The sequence below is a fragment of the Phocoena phocoena genome, chromosome 19, assembly GCF_963924675.1.
Source record: "Phocoena phocoena chromosome 19, mPhoPho1.1, whole genome shotgun sequence".
Lineage (NCBI taxonomy): Eukaryota > Metazoa > Chordata > Mammalia > Artiodactyla > Phocoenidae > Phocoena > Phocoena phocoena.
The window spans coordinates 11,080,936-11,096,431 of record NC_089237.1 but is presented as its reverse complement, the minus strand read 5'-3'; the positions used below and the strand labels follow the sequence as shown (position 1 = coordinate 11,096,431).

General features: G+C 43.5%; 1 protein-coding gene across 2 annotated transcripts in view; it reads right to left on the bottom strand.

Moving 5' to 3' along the window:
* Positions 1 to 15,496, bottom strand: part of RPTOR (regulatory associated protein of MTOR complex 1) — a 343,232-nt gene that overhangs the window by 248,509 nt on the left and 79,227 nt on the right. For both annotated transcript variants that reach the window (XM_065898159.1, XM_065898160.1), the window contains exon 3: positions 692 to 774. In XM_065898159.1, the coding sequence (XP_065754231.1) occupies positions 692 to 774 (83 nt within the window). The remainder of the gene's footprint in view (positions 1 to 691; positions 775 to 15,496) is intronic.

Below are 15,496 nucleotides of genomic sequence, written 5' to 3'. Positions count from 1 at the left end.
ATGGAAAGGCACCTCCATAAACACCTCAGATTTCTAATTTTCTATTAGAATTATTAAATCCTCAAACTAGTTAATGAGAAAGACTAAATAAAATATGTCTTCGGGTGGTTTACAAATAACTTGAGATCTAAAGGCAATCTGACAGAGTTGTTATATTCTATACCACTTTTCTTTTTTTAAAATGGTAAGATATAGGCAACAAAAGACACAGTAACTGGTAACTGACTCCCTAAAAAGAACCTTACCTTTTGAATCAAAGGCAAAGCATATAACAGGTGTCACCTTTTGAATGTTGACTGCTTTTTTCCTCAACTATTTGAAAATTGAAGATGGGAGAAATAGCTCTAAGTAGTTGAGGTTGCAGAAAATGACTGAAAATACATTTCCTGTGTAAAATAAAAACCGCGACTTAAGAGTAACATGAAAAATACTTTTTCTTTTCCAAATATTTCAGGGGAAAGCGTAGGCAAAATAAATAACAGACTATCCAATTAATGGCTCACACTAGGGCATGTGCTTCATTATGAATCCATGGAGCACATCAAAAGACAGAAAGGGGTTGCAAGCCTGCCACGGGGAGTGTCCAATCACTGGATTATATGAGGTGAGGATCTGGATTCAAAGATTGTTTAAAATCAAGAAACTAAATTTCCCCGTAAGAAAGAAAAAGGAAAGCACATAAAGAACTTACCCTTGGCTGCCAGTTCTCGTACTGCTTCTGTAAATTCGCACCAATGGTTTCCAGGGCTTTCTGAGGACCCATTGACAGAGGATCTGGGAAAGCAATGAGAAGGAGAAAGTTCTTTATTTGTGCATTTCCTCCTTGCTAAATCTCTCTTTCAGAGTTTCCTCTCACACAAGTCACTTCAAAGTCACCTCTGACTAAAGACAACACAACAGGGCTTGAGGTTTACCTGTGTTTAGCCAGACTTATGGAACCACTAAGGCACCCGAATAGACTGAAAAGCCACAACTCTTCACCTTTCTAGAGAAAATTGTTTTAATTAACATCACTGGCCCCGTGATTGTTTCCTTTCATCCACGTTTGTTATTTCAGCACCTATGGTTCTCTTGCCCTCTTACTGCTTTATCTTGTGCTCCTATTCAGGCCCAGGCTGTGATTCTGTGGAAACAGAGACCCACCCTGTGGACAAGGGGTCCTGTACACCTATTCATTCTGGGTTTACCTATTCACTTCAGGAGGAGCTTCTAGAGCAAATAACTCTAGACCAGCAAGTCCTGAAATTTATTTGGTCTTGAGTCCTTTTCACACTCTAAAATCGTGGAGTGTCCCAAAGAACTTTTGTTTATGTGGTTGTACCTATCGGCATTTACTATATTCAAAATTTAGATGAGAAATTTTTAAAATATATCTTTATTCATTTAAAAGTAATACACTCTGTATGAGTCTCTAGATCCATCCACGTCTCTACAAATGACCCAATTTCGTTCCTTTTTACGGCTGAGTAATATTCCATTGCACATAGGAACCACATCTTCTTTATCCATTCATCTGTCGATGGGCATTTAGGTTGCTTCCATGACCTGGCTGTTGTAAATAGTGCTGCAATGAACATTGGGGTGCATGTGTCTTTTTGAGTGATGGTTTTCTCAGGGTATATGCCCAGTAGTGGGATTGCTGGATCATATGGTAATTCTGTTTTTAGTTCTTTAAGGAACCTCCATACTGTTCTCCATGGTGGCTATATCAACTTACATTCCCACCAACGGTTCAAGAGGATTCCCTTTTCTCTACACCCTCTCCAGCATTTGTTGTTTGTAGATTTTCTGATGATGCCCATTCTAACTAGTGTGAGGTGATACCTCACTGTAGTTTTGATTTGCATTTCTCTAATAATTAGTGATGTTGAGCAGCTTTTCATGTGCTTCTTGGCCATTGTATGTCTTCTTTGGAGAAATGTCTATTTAGGTCTTGTGCCCATTTTTTGATTGGGTTGTTTCTTTAATATTGAGCTGCATGAGCTGTTTATATATTTTGGAGATTAATCCTTTGCCCGTTGATTTGTTTGCAAATACTTTCTCCCATTCTGAGGGTTGATTTTTGTCTTGCTTATAGTTTCCTTTGCTTTGCAAAAGATTTTAAGTTTCATTAGATCCCATTTGTTTATTTTTGTTTTTATTTCCATTACTCTAGGAGGTGGATCAAAAAAGATCTCGCTGTGATTTATGTCAAAGAGTGTTCTTCCTATGTTTTCCTCTAAGAGTTTTATAGTGTCTGGTCTTACATTTAGGTCTTGAATCCATTTTGAGTTTATTTTTGTGTATGGTGTTAGGGAGTGTTCTAATTTCATTCTTTTACATGTAGCTGTCCAGTGTTCCCAGCACCACTTATTGAAGAGACTGTATTTTCTCCATTGTATATCCTTGCCTCCTTTGTCATAGATTAGTTAACCACAGGTGTGTGGGTTTATCTCTAGGCTTTCTATCCTGTTCCATTGATCTTATATTTCTGTTTTTGTGCCAGTACCATATTGTCTTGATTACTGTAGCTTTGTAGTATAGTCTGAAGTCAGGAGTCTGACTCTTGACTCCTCCAGCTCCACTTTTTCCCCTCAAGACTGCTTTGGCTATTTGTGTCTCCATACAAATTTTAAGATTTTTTTGTTCTAGTTCTGTAAAAAATGCCACTGGTAATTTGATAGGGGTTGATTGCATTGAATCTGTAGATTGCTTTGGATAGTATAGTCATTTTCACAATATTGATTCTTCCAATCCAAGAACATGGTATATCCATCTGTTTGTGTCATCTTTGATTTCTTTCATCAGTGCCTTATAGTTCTCTGAGTACAGGTCTTTTACCTCCTTAGGTAGGTTTATTCCTAGGTATTTTATTCTTTTTGTTGCAATGGTGAATGGGATTGTTTCCTTAATTTCTCTTTCGGATTTTTCATCATTAGTGTATAGGAATGCAAGAGATTTCTGTGCATTAATTTTGTATCCTGCAACTTTACCAAATTCATTGATTATCTCTAGTTTTCTGGTGGCATCTTTAGGATTCTCTATGTATAGTATCATGTCATCTGCAAACAGTGACAGTTGTACTTCTTCTTTTCCAATTTGTATTCCTTTTATTTCTTTTTCTTCTCTGATTGCCGTGGCTAGGACTTACAAAACTATGTTGAATAATAGTGGCGAGAGTGGACATCCTTGTCTCGTTCCTGATCTTAGAGGAAATGCTTTCAGTTTTTCACCATTGAGAATGATGTTTGCTGTGGGTTTGTGGTATATGGCCTTTATTATGTTGAGGTAGGTTCCCTCTATGCCCACTTTCTGGAGAGTTTTTATCATAAATGGGTGTTGAATTTTGTCAAAAGCTTTTTCTGCATCTATTGAGATGATCATCTGGTTTTTCATCTTCAAGTTGTTAATATGGTGTATCACGCTGATTGATTTGCGTACATTGAAGAATCCTGCATCCCTGGAAGAAATCCCACTTGATCATGGTGAATGATCCTTTTAATGTGTTGTTGGATTCTCTTTCCTAGTATTTTGTTGAGGATTTTTGCATCTATATTCATCAGTGATATTGGTCTGTAATTTTCTTTTTTTGTAGTATCTTTGTCTGGTTTTGGTATAAGGGTGATGGTGGCCTTGGAGAATGAGTTTGGGAGTGTTCTTTCCTCTGCAATTTTTGGGAAGAGTTTGAGAAGGATGGGTGTTAGCTCTTCTCTAAATGTTTGATAGAATTCATCTGTGAAGCCACTGGTCCTGGACTTTTGTTTGTTGTAAGTTTTTTTTAATCACAGTTTCAATTTCATTACTTGTGATTGGTCTGTTTATATTTTCTATATCTTCCTGGTACAGTCTTGGAAGGTTACACCTTTCTAAGAATTTGTCCATTTCTTCCAGGTTGTCCATTTTATTGGTATAGAGTTGCTTGTAGTAGTCTCTTATGATGCTTTGTATTTCTGTGGTGTCCATTGTAACTTCTCCTTTTTTTTTTTTTGTGGTACGCGAGCCTCTCACTGTTGTGGCCTCTCCCGTTGTGGAGCACAGGCTCCGGACGTGCAGGCTCAGTGGCCATGGCTCATGGGCCCAGCTGCTCTGCGGCATGTGGGATCTTTCCGGACCGGGGCACGAACCCGTGTCCCCTGCATCGGCAGGCGGACTCTCAACCACTGCGCCACGAGGGAAGCCCCACTTCTCCTTTTTCATTTCTAATTTTATTGATTTGAGTCCTCTCCCTCTTTTTCTTGATGAGTCTGGCTAAAGGGTTATCTATTTTGTTTATCTTCTCAAAGAACCAGCTTTTAGTTTTATTGATCTTTGCTATTATTTTCTTTGTTTCTATTTCATTTATTTCTGCCTGATCTTTATGATTTCTTTCCTTCTACTAATTTTGGGTTTTGTTTGTTCTTCTTTCTCTAGTGCATTTAGGTGTAAGGTTACATTGTTTATTTGAGATTTTTCTTGTTTCTTGAGGTTGGGTCATATTGCTATAAACTTCTCTCTTAGAACTGCTTTTGCCGCATCCCATGGGTTTTGGATCGTTGTGTTTTCATTGTAATTTGTCTCTAGGCATTTTTTGAGTTCCTCTTTGATTTCTTCAGTGATCTCTTGGTTATTTAGTAACACATTGTTTACCCACCACGTGTTTGTGTTTTTTTATGTTTCTTTCCCTGTAATTGCTTTCTAATCTCATAGCACTGTGCTCAGAGAAGATGCTTGATATGATTTCAATTTTCTTAAATTTACTGAGGCTTGATTTGTGACCCAAGATGTAATCTATCCTGGAGAATGTTCCGTGTGCACTTGAGAAGAAAGTGTAATATAGGACATTATAGGATGGAATGTCCTATAAATGTCTATTAAATCTATCTGGTGTATTGTGTCATTTAAAGCTTGTGTTTCATTAATTTTCTGTCTGGATGATCTGTCCATCGGTGTAAGTGAGGTGTTAAAAGTCCCCCACTATTATTGTGTTATTGTCGATTTCCTCTTTTATAGCTGTTAGCAGTTGCCTTATGTATTGAGGTGCTCCTATGTTGCGTGCATATATATTTATAATTGTTATATCTTCTTCTTGGATTGATCCCTTGATCATTATGCAGTGTCCTTCCTTGTCTCTTGGAACATTGTTTATTTTAAAGTCTATTTTATCTGATATGAGTATTCCTACTCCAGCTTTCTTTTGATTTCCATTTGCATGGAATATCTTTTTCCATCCCCTCACTTTCAGTCTGTATGTGTCCCTAGGTCTGAAGTGGGTCTCTTGTAGGCAGTATATATATGGGTTTTGTTTTGGTACCCATTCAGCGAGCCTGTGTCTTTTGGTTGAAGCATTTAATCCATTCATGTTTAAGGTAATTATCGATATGTATGTTCCTATTACCATTTTCTTAATTGTTACTGGTTTGTTTTTGTAGGTTCTTTTCTTCTCTTGTGTTTCCCACTTAGAGAAGTTCCTTTAGCATTTGCTGTAGAGCTGGTTTGGTAGTGCTGAATTCTCTTAGCTTTTGCTTGTGTGTAAAACTTTTGATTTCTCTGTCAAATATGAATAAGATCCTTGCTGGGTAGAGTAATCTTGGTTGTAGGTTCTTCCCTTTCATCACTTTAAATATATCGTGCCACTCCCTTCTGGCTTGTAGAGTTTCTGCTGAGACACCAGCTGTTAACCTTATGGGAGTTCCCCTGTATGTTGTCATTTTTCCCTTGTTGCTTTCAATAATTTTTCTTTGTCTTTAATTTTTGTCAGTTTGATGACTGAGTGTCTCAGTGTGTTTCTCCTTGGGTTTATCCTGCCTGGGACTCTCTGCGCTTCCTGGACTTGGGTGGCTATTTCATTTCCCATGTTAGGGAACTTTTCGACTATAATCTCTTCAAATATTTTCTCGGGTCCTTTCTCTCTCTCTTCTCCTTCTGGGACCCCTATAATGTGAATGTTGGTGCATTTAATATTGTCCCAGAGGTCTCTTAGGATGTCTTCATTTCTTTGCATTCTTCTTTCTTTATCCTGTTCCACGGCAATGAATTCCACCATTCTGTCTTCCAGGTCACTTATCCGTTCTTCTGCCTCAGTTATTCTGCTACTGGTTCCTTCTAGTATATTTTTCATTTCAGCTATTGTATTGTTCATCTCTGTTTGTTCTTTAATTCTTCTAGGTGTTTGTTCTTTAATTCTTCTAGGTCTTTGTTAAACATTTCTTGCATCTTCCCCATCTTTGCCTCCATTCTTTTTCCGAGGTCCTGGATCATCTTCACTATCACTATTCTGAATTCTTTTTCTGGAAGGTTGCCTATCTCCACTTCATTTAGTTGTTTTTCTGGGGTTTTATCTTGTTCCTTCATCTGGTACAAAGTCCTCTGCCTTTTCATTTTGTCTATCTTCCTGTGAATGTGGTTTTCCTTCCACAGGCTGCAGAATTGTAGCTCTTCTTGCTTCTGCTGTCTGCCCTCTGGTGGATGAGGCTATCTAAGAGGCTTGTGCAAGCTTCCTGATGAGAGGGACTGGTGGTGGGTAGAGCTGGCTGTTGCTCTGGTGGGCAGAGCTCAGTAAAACTTTAATCCACTCGTCTGCTGATGGGTGGGGCTGAGTTCCCTCCCTGTTGGCTGTTTGGCCTGAGGCAACCCAGCACTGGAGCCTACCAGGCTCTTTGGTGGGGCTAATGGTGGACTCTGGGAGGGCTCATGCCAAGGAGTACTTCCCAGAACTTCTGCTGCCAATGTCCCACGGTGAGCCACAGCCACCCCCTGCCTCTGCAGGAGACCCTCCAACACTAGCAGGTAGGTCCGGTTCAGTCTCCTATGGGGTCACTGCTCCTTCCCCTGGGTCCCGGTGCACACACTACTTTGTGTGTGCCCTCCAAGAGTGGAGTCTCTGTTTCCCCCAGTCCTGTCAAAGTCCTGCAATCAAATCTCACTAGCCTTCAAAGTCTGATTCTCTAGGAATTTCTCCTCCCGTGGCCAGACCCCAGGTTGGGAAGCCTGACGTGGGGCTCAGAACCTTCACTCCAGTGGGTGGATTTCTGTGGTATAAGTGTTCTCCAGTTTGTGAGGCAACCACTCAGCAGTTATGGGATTTGATTTTATTGTGATTGCACCCCTCCTACCATCTCATTGTGGTTTCGCCTTTGTCTTTGGATGTGGGATATCTTTTTTGGTGCGTTCCAGTGTCTTCCTGTCGATGACTGTTCAGCAGTTAGTTGTGATTCCGGTGCTCTCGCAAGAGGGAGTGAGAGGCCAGTAACATCTTAATGTTATTACAAAATAGTCTCAACCCCGTGGATCCTTGAAGGGGTCTCAGGAACCCCCAGTGGTCCACAAACCACACTTTAACAGCTGTAGGAAACTGTTTTCAACAGTGTCTCTAATTTCAATCAGAAAGCATTTTTTTCAAAGGAAGAGGTTAGACTACTGGATAGGTAGAATACCTACGTCTTTTATCTAATTCTCCTCCAAACTGTGACTAATTCTTCCACTCTATGTTCTGGATTCCAGATCGTTCCACTTTCTCAGACACTAAACTCCATGCTCTAGGATATTCAGCCTCTCCCTTTTAACCAGAGCATTCCCATGGGCTTCTTTAAACTCAAAGTTATACATATATACTTGGCTTAAGGCAGATAGCATCACAAGGCTTTCAACAAAAGAGCAGCAGTCGTGGCCCTCTGTAAGGCCAACTGGCCCGAGGCAGGGGAACACAATCAGATCCACAGGTTGCATCAGAACGAAATTCTCCGGACCACCCAGTTCCAGAAACTGCCCTGGAGACATTCCGGACCACCCAGTTCCAGGAACTGACCTGGGGATTTTGAAACCAGCCCAGCCTTCCCGCCTTTCGAGGGGTGGGACTAACGGTCCCCCAGGATACCCGAAAAGACCACCAAATAAGGAATACCCTGCGCCCTCCCAGATTCACCACACCCCTTTCCCTTCTTCCCCTATAAAATCTTGCCCAACCCTCGCCCGGGCACGACTTCTCTGGCCCCCTTTCTCTCGGACCAGTGAACCTCGCCCGGGAGCGCTCCCTAATAAAGCTCACTTGAAGCTTTCCTCTGTTTCGTGGTGCCGTTTGTTAAGATCCGACCTTACACCCCTCCATCCACATCCCAAGCCTCACTTCTCAGAGGACAGAACTGTCCTCTCTTCAGCCACCATCCCACTCCCCCATTCCCTATTCTCCCAACATAACCACATCACATTTTTATTAAATTAATATTCAGTGTTTTACATTAGTAATGCCTATGGAAATATTATTCAATGCTGAGCCAAGTAGTGTATGAAAATGACATCTTTCTTGAATTGTTTTTCAGTCTCCTTGTTTTCCATGTATTAATACTAACTCTGCCCCAACTCTCCCTCTCAATATACTATCCCTCTCAAATACTATCTTCCACAAAGTATATCAGCTAATCTCTCCTCTCCTCCTGGCCACCGCTGAACAATCCCGCCCTGGTAGAGAATTCGAGATTCCTCTTTGTAGAAATGGAATGACTCCCAAGAAAGGAGCCTAAAGGGACTGGGGGACAATAACAAAAGGTCTAATGTTAGTGTCATCAGAGTCTCAGAAAGAGAAAAGTAAGTGCAGAGCTCAAAAAGTAGTTGAAGATATAATGCCTGTTAACTTCCCCAATTTGGTCAGCGATGTAAACTAACAGATTCCAGAAGCTCAGTGAACCACAAACAGGATTAACCCAAGGACACCCTGACACATCATAATCCAATTGTTAAAAAACAAAAGACAAGGAATTCCCTGGCAGTCCAGTAGTTAGGACTCTCACTGCCGGGGTCTGGGTTCGACCCCTGGTCAGGGAACTAAGATCCCACAAGCCGCATGGCACCGCAAAAAAAAAAAAAAGAAAGACAAAGAAAAATCCATAGAGAAAAATCAGATCACAAACACAGAATCAGGAATGGGAAAAGCTCTGGATTTCCCAACAGCATTATAAGCTGGACAAAATAGAGCAATGCCTTCAAATCCTCTGTGAAAATAATTTCAACCTGATATTCAAATCTGAGGGTAAAATACAGGTCTTTTCAGACATGTAAACACAAAACCTGTATCTCATGTTCCTCTTCTTGGGAAACAGGCCACAAAAGAAGGCAACAAAGGATCCAGGAAATGAGAGAAAGAGACAGTGAGAAACAGAAAAAGAAAAAACACAAGTCACCCGTGTACCAGATCCAGAGACCAAGGAGCCCAACAGGAGCCAGAGGAGTGTTTTTTAAAAAAGTAACAGATTATCTGAGCACTGGAAAAAATATTGATAGCATTTGACAGATGTACTGGAATATATGTAAAAAATAAAATAAACTCATAAGTTCACAGAAAATTTAGCAAATTTGTAACTACAGGGGAAAAGGTTATATATATATGTATAGACAAGAAAGGACTCAATCAGAGTAGCCCCTCTGGGAAGGGTGGGAGCAGGACAGAGCTCTTTCTTAATCTACCTTTTAGTACTATTCGAATTTTAAGATATGCATATGTTACCTTGATAAAAATAACACAAAAATGAATTATAAAATTAAGTAACAGGACTTTGGAGTTGGAAGGGGCCTTTACCATGGACATGTCAAAGTCATCAAGGACTCTTCATAGAGATGCCAGGCCCCACCCTGGAAAGTCTAATTCAATAGCTTCAGAAGAGGCCAGTGACCTGATGAGCAGCTCTGGCTGAGGGAAACCTGGTGAAAATTGGGTTGTAACTAACTTATCTGGAAGAATTATGGTAAACTTGTTTTAATCTATAACTAAAGAAATTAGATGTTAATCTTTAGCTCTCTCTGATATGGCAGGAACAGAGTGTTAAGGTCTCAAAAGAATTATAATGACAGCAATCAATGCTGCTCTAATCTGAATCACAAGACTGGCAAGAGACAGGAATGAATTGGGATCTGAAAAGTTAAAATTAAGGGCCACCTAAGTGCATAGGGAAGGGAAACAGAGCAAAGGGAACCAAAGCAAAGGGAAGCAGAAAACAGCTTCAACAAATTGAAGCCGTCAAATAGCTGGTCATGTCCTGTGAATGATGACCAACAGAGTAAATGTCAGAGCTGGTCTGAATGCATCTAATTCATGCATCCACACTTCCATGCAGTGCCCTTGTGGTCAGCACTCTGGCAATAGGCAACCTATGGCTAAGAGAACAGAAGTGGCCTTCTCTGTAAAAAGATAAAGGCCTGCCCAGGAATCACATTGATCAGTGGCAGCTCTTAGGCACATCCTCTAAAGAACCACGACAAAGGCAAAGGGAAGGGAGGGAGTTCCAAAGGCCCAGAGTGCAGGGAGGACGAAAACTACACCTCCTCCTCGGACTTCACCCTCTGGAAAGCCCAGGCCCCCACCTGCCCCTTCCTCCCCACATTGTTCCCAGCAAGGGCATGTGGAAAGCATGTGGGAGCTGGAGAGAGGCACGCCACACTTCTCTGTGCACCTCACCGACGGCCCAACAGACACTGGAGCCTCGTCAGTAGTGGCGGCCGACAGCAGCACCCACTCTTCTTCCCCTGGTCTCGGATCAAAATACCACCACCCAAGGGAGGAGCAGGGGCAGCTACCGGCAAACCATCAGGCTGTGATCAACTAAGTGAGGCCGTCACATCCCACCCACTGGGAATCCCTGCGGTCAATTAGTTTTATGGTTTCCTCCCAAGAATATGACAGTGAGTGGGAGAGGGGAGGTGAAGAGAGGGAAAGAATGAGGACGACTAAAATGGTGCATTTAATACTACATTTACTAAAATAAACAACTAAATAACTTAAGTAAACTAAAATTAAATTCCTGGGTGGATACTGCTGACAATGTTATCAATCTGATGTAGGGTGAAGTGGACAGAACGTAAATTTAAAATTGTAGTTCTGTCTTAATGAAACACTTCTCTTCTAATGCCTTCACGGGTTTCTACTTAATGAACGAAGTGAATTAGTGAGTGAGTCAGTGGGTGGGTGGGTGGATAGATGGATGGAAAGAAAAGTAGATGGTAATTGGCATTTGTATAAAATTTTAGCTCTTGATAAATCTCCCTGCCTGCAAGCTTTTCAGCGTAACCCTCTGTATTTCATAACGCTTAGAACTTCACAATGACATGGACTTAGTCCAACCCACCTCATAACAAAGAAGAGAAAGCTGAAGCTTAAAGCAGTCAAATGACTTAGTCCAAGGTCACAAAGGTTCCTGGTGGTGCTGGCATTCAGCCAGCCCAAAAAGTGGAGCCTTTTTCACCTCCCCATCTTCTTCACATTTATACAACCCGACTACCATGTCCTATCCAATTTTCCTTCAAAAGACCCTGTGCCCCATCATTGCAACTACGTTGGTCACTACGTGATGGTCACTACAACCATCAGCTACGACTGTATCGGTCCAACCAGCAGCACCTCACGTTGACACTACTGAGACTCCCTGCTCCCAGCCAGCTCCTGAAGACGCTGCAGAGAGCAGAGGGCAGAGGCCAGGGAGCGCAGTAGGGCTCACTGCCCTGTCTCCTCAACCCACTGACCTGTCTCCTCTCAACAGACCAGCAGAGTGCATCCTTCTAAAATAATACTTCTATGATGTCCCTCCCCCAAAAGGCCTATGGTGCCTCCTGAATGCTCCCATTTAGATAACATGCAAAATCAGCGGAGATAACAGGCGCTGTCAATACAGTGGAGCCCAGGGCCTGGGTGACTAGAAGGTGACAAGAGACAAGATGGGCTTCCAGGCCGCTGATAATATTGTTTCTTGATCTGGGTCTGATCAGTTTGGGAAAAGTTATCAACTACATACTTGAATCAGTGCATCTTCCTGAACATATGCTATCCTTCAGTACAAATTGAAATTTTAGAAACATGTAGAGCTCACTGCTCAAGGAACGTTTGTACTTCTTTGTAGCTTGTATTTAGTGGACATTTCCTAAGTATTTGTTCATCGATTTATTAGCTGAGCACTGCCTCCCAGATCAAGTGCAAATTTCTTTATATGTCTTTCAAGGACTCTGCCACTAATCAGTTGTGTAACTAATTTTTGCTTGAGAAAGTACTTAATGGCAAAAAGGCCACTGAAATCAGAAACGGTTTTTAATGGCTCTGTATTCTATTAGCCATAATATCATCTACATACATTTTATAAGTAGTAGCGCACAGAGTGACAGGCATTTCATCTCACTGAGCTCAAGGACAGAGCTGGGAGCCCCTCAGCTGTATGGACCATGGCAGTAACGCTCTGGCTAATGGCCCAACCCTGATCCTCCCAGTACCTGAGGGTCCTAGGAAGGGAGCCAGAATCCTGCAGGAGCCTTCTCTACAATTAAGCCCCATCCTAACCACTCAACCTCCCTCCCCACATATCCACAAGTAGACCAGGTCCCTGTTGTCTTTTGCTGTGTTGTATACAAACACCAAGAGCTGGATGTGTTCTCAAAAGAGCTGAGGGGGTGGTTGGGACGCCCTGTTTTAAGTATGGGCCTCGCTGCTTACACAAAAGTCACTTTGCACAGTAGAGAGGAAGGGAGGCTCCGAGCAGTTACACAGTCCTCCTTCGGGGGAAACCCAGACACTACTACAAGAGGCTGGTGTCACCGGACACAGAAAACAGGGTTTAAACCAGGAGCCCCTTAGAGCAAGGGTCCCAGGTGCAGGCATGGGGCGTGCGCCAGCATCCAGCAGCAGGGCCCGGGCGAGCCCAGCAAGCACTCCCAGGGCTCGGTCCCCACTGCCAGGCTCCTTCTCTTCCCGGGGTCCATCACTCTCACCTCCCATGCAGCCCCCCCAACCCGTGTGGCCCATTCCAACTCCCCCACATCTGCTGAGCTCGAGGGGTCTGTCTCCCTTGCTCTCTTCTTGTCTCCAGCGAAATCCCAAGGATCACGACCTACATTTCTTCTGTGTATACCTCTACACTTAACACGTAGATCTCTACTTAACAAACATCTGTTGACCAACTCGACTATCTCTCAAGCCCAAGTCTGATGTAAGAATCAGACGACAGTCTGTGAAAGTGTCTGTAAAACCAAGAGCGACACGCAAAGGCCTACCACCACTATTTTTAGCTCATCAACACAGGTCTCTTAATGCCCACTTGTATGGAGGGAAGAAGAAAATGCTTTTCTCTAAGGAATAAGGGAAACAAAGCAAAGTGCCTCCCAAATATTTCCTTAGGATAACCAAATTCCCAAGCATCCGACAAACCCATAGCCTTCTTACCTGTGATACACGGCTACCATTAGCTAGACATAAAAGACATCAAGGCTAAATTATACTCCCTCCTGTTCAGCACTCAGCTCATCTACACTGTTTTAAAACACAGATTTCTCCAGCAGGTATAGGAGCACCGTTCTTTAGCGGGATTGTTTTTACTTTAATGTGGGGCCATAAAACAAAACAGCTTCCCCCCTGCTTCCCTGAGTGTCGCCTCCAAGAAATAAAACAGCATCTTATTATCTACAGGAACAGAGGGGTGGGGCGGGGAGAGGCGTTTAGCTCCCGGACCACTCCTACGGCCTCATGTCTGCACACACACTCCTGCTGGGCTACTCAGGGCCTGTGCGCCTTTCCTCCTCCCTCAGCTGGAGCTCGGAAGCCGGGCCTTGGCTGTGTAACAGTCCAGCAGGGAGGGCAGGCCATCACTGCAGAGTACTGTGGTACAACCTCTACTCGCTTGTTCTGGCACCACACAAAAACCTAAAGGGCCACTTCAGGGACTCTTACATCCTCTGAGCCTCCGGAAGTAGGATTCTCCCCAACGTGTATGGAGACTGTGCACACACAGGTACACAAAAACGGACTGGAAAGTAAGAATCTGTCTATTTCTCAAGCTCCCAGACCTCTTATCCCTGAGATCAGGGCAGTTTCAACCAGCACAGTCTCACCAGTTTGATGTGTGTCTGCAGCCATAAAGCAATCAACTCGTAATCCCTACCCAGCCCTGTGCACAGAAGCACAGGGTTCTTTCCCCTCTCTTTTGGGGCGAGCACACAGAACGGAGCAGAGGTAGCACAGACGCAGGAAGAGCTCAAGCTCCCACCCTGCACCTTGGCCTGCTGGGTGGGGTGGGGAGGCGGGTGCAGGCCCGTGGGGGCTGCTCCTGGCTGAGGGCAGTCCCCATGCTAAGCCCAGTTCACGCTCCAGTTAATCGCCCTCCAGCCAAAAGGTGGGCGCCATCATCAGCTCCATTTTGCAGATGAGGAAACTAAGGTCCCAAATGGTTAAGGAACTCACTGAGTGAAACAGCTGGAATGAATAAGCTGGGGTCTTGACGAGTGCAAAACCTTTTGAATTCTGCTGACAGAGCACAAAATGCTAAGACCACATATAAAACATTGATTGGTTGCCTTCTAAACGGAAACAGCTTTTTAGGTTATGTGAAGGCACCAACCCCTGCAGGGGGTCTTCCTAGGGACTCCTTCCCCACCCATGACATACTCCAGGTATTCCCATCCTGAAAATGGCAGAACCAACCCGTCATCAAGCCTGGGTCTCCTTGCCTCGCCAGCCAAGCCTTCACTGTACCTCTCCCCTTCGCTTTACAGGCTCCCAGCATCTCTCACTCAACCGCAGCCACAGCTTGTGACAATGCCAACCTGAAACTCTCATCCAGTGGCACCCGGCCCTCCTCCTACCTCTGCCCACCCAGAGGGGTCTCTGTCACAGGCGGCACCCCTCCCCACTCACTCACGGCCTGGCTCTGCTCCTCTCCCTCTAGTCACTGCACATTCTCAGCAGGTGACGTCCCCCAAATCCCTTTCTCCAACCAGAGAGGTCTTTCCAGCTGTCTGCTGGAAGGTGGCTCTACTCTGAGCATTCCAGAAGCACCTTACCTTACACAAAATGTAATCCCATTATCTCCCCAGCCCAGCTGGCCCCCAACTCTCCATCTTGGTTACTGATATATCATCATCCCTTGAGCTAGCCAAGCCTGAAACCTAAAGCACTTGTTGAAAATGTTGAAATCCCTTCTTGAACAATCCTAAAGCCATTGGGGGGAGAGGCAGGTCTGGGCAAGGTTGGCACCTGCTCTAGGATGAGGGTAACTGTGGCAGGCCAGAATGAGCTGTCAAGTCCAATCAGGGGCTCAGAGCCTGTACGGGGGAAGGAAAGAAGGTATGTCCGTGGAGTGGTGACCCATATGGGGTATCGGAGCCCAGGCAATGAGGAGGACGGACACCTGTGGGGGAAGAAGCTGGGTATAAAATAAAGAAGTATGATGACAGGGATAAGAAGTTGGTTCACAGAGGAGGATTCATCAAATTAGTAAATATATTAAGGATGAAGGATACCAAGGTTCTCACTGTCAGAGGAAGAGTGATAAATACGGAAAATTCCTATTGGTTTGGAATGGGAGGCACTAATGTAATGCATGTTTTTTATTTGTATAGATAATACTGAAATATAGATATGAATGTGTGTCCACACAGAAACACATACATATATTATGCACATGTGTGCATGTGTGCATTCCCTTGCTCCGTCCAATGAGAGAGGCAATGGGAGAAACAACACAGTACACAGCTCCAATAAGAACACCTAGAACCCAGATCTCGGTTTTCAAATTCT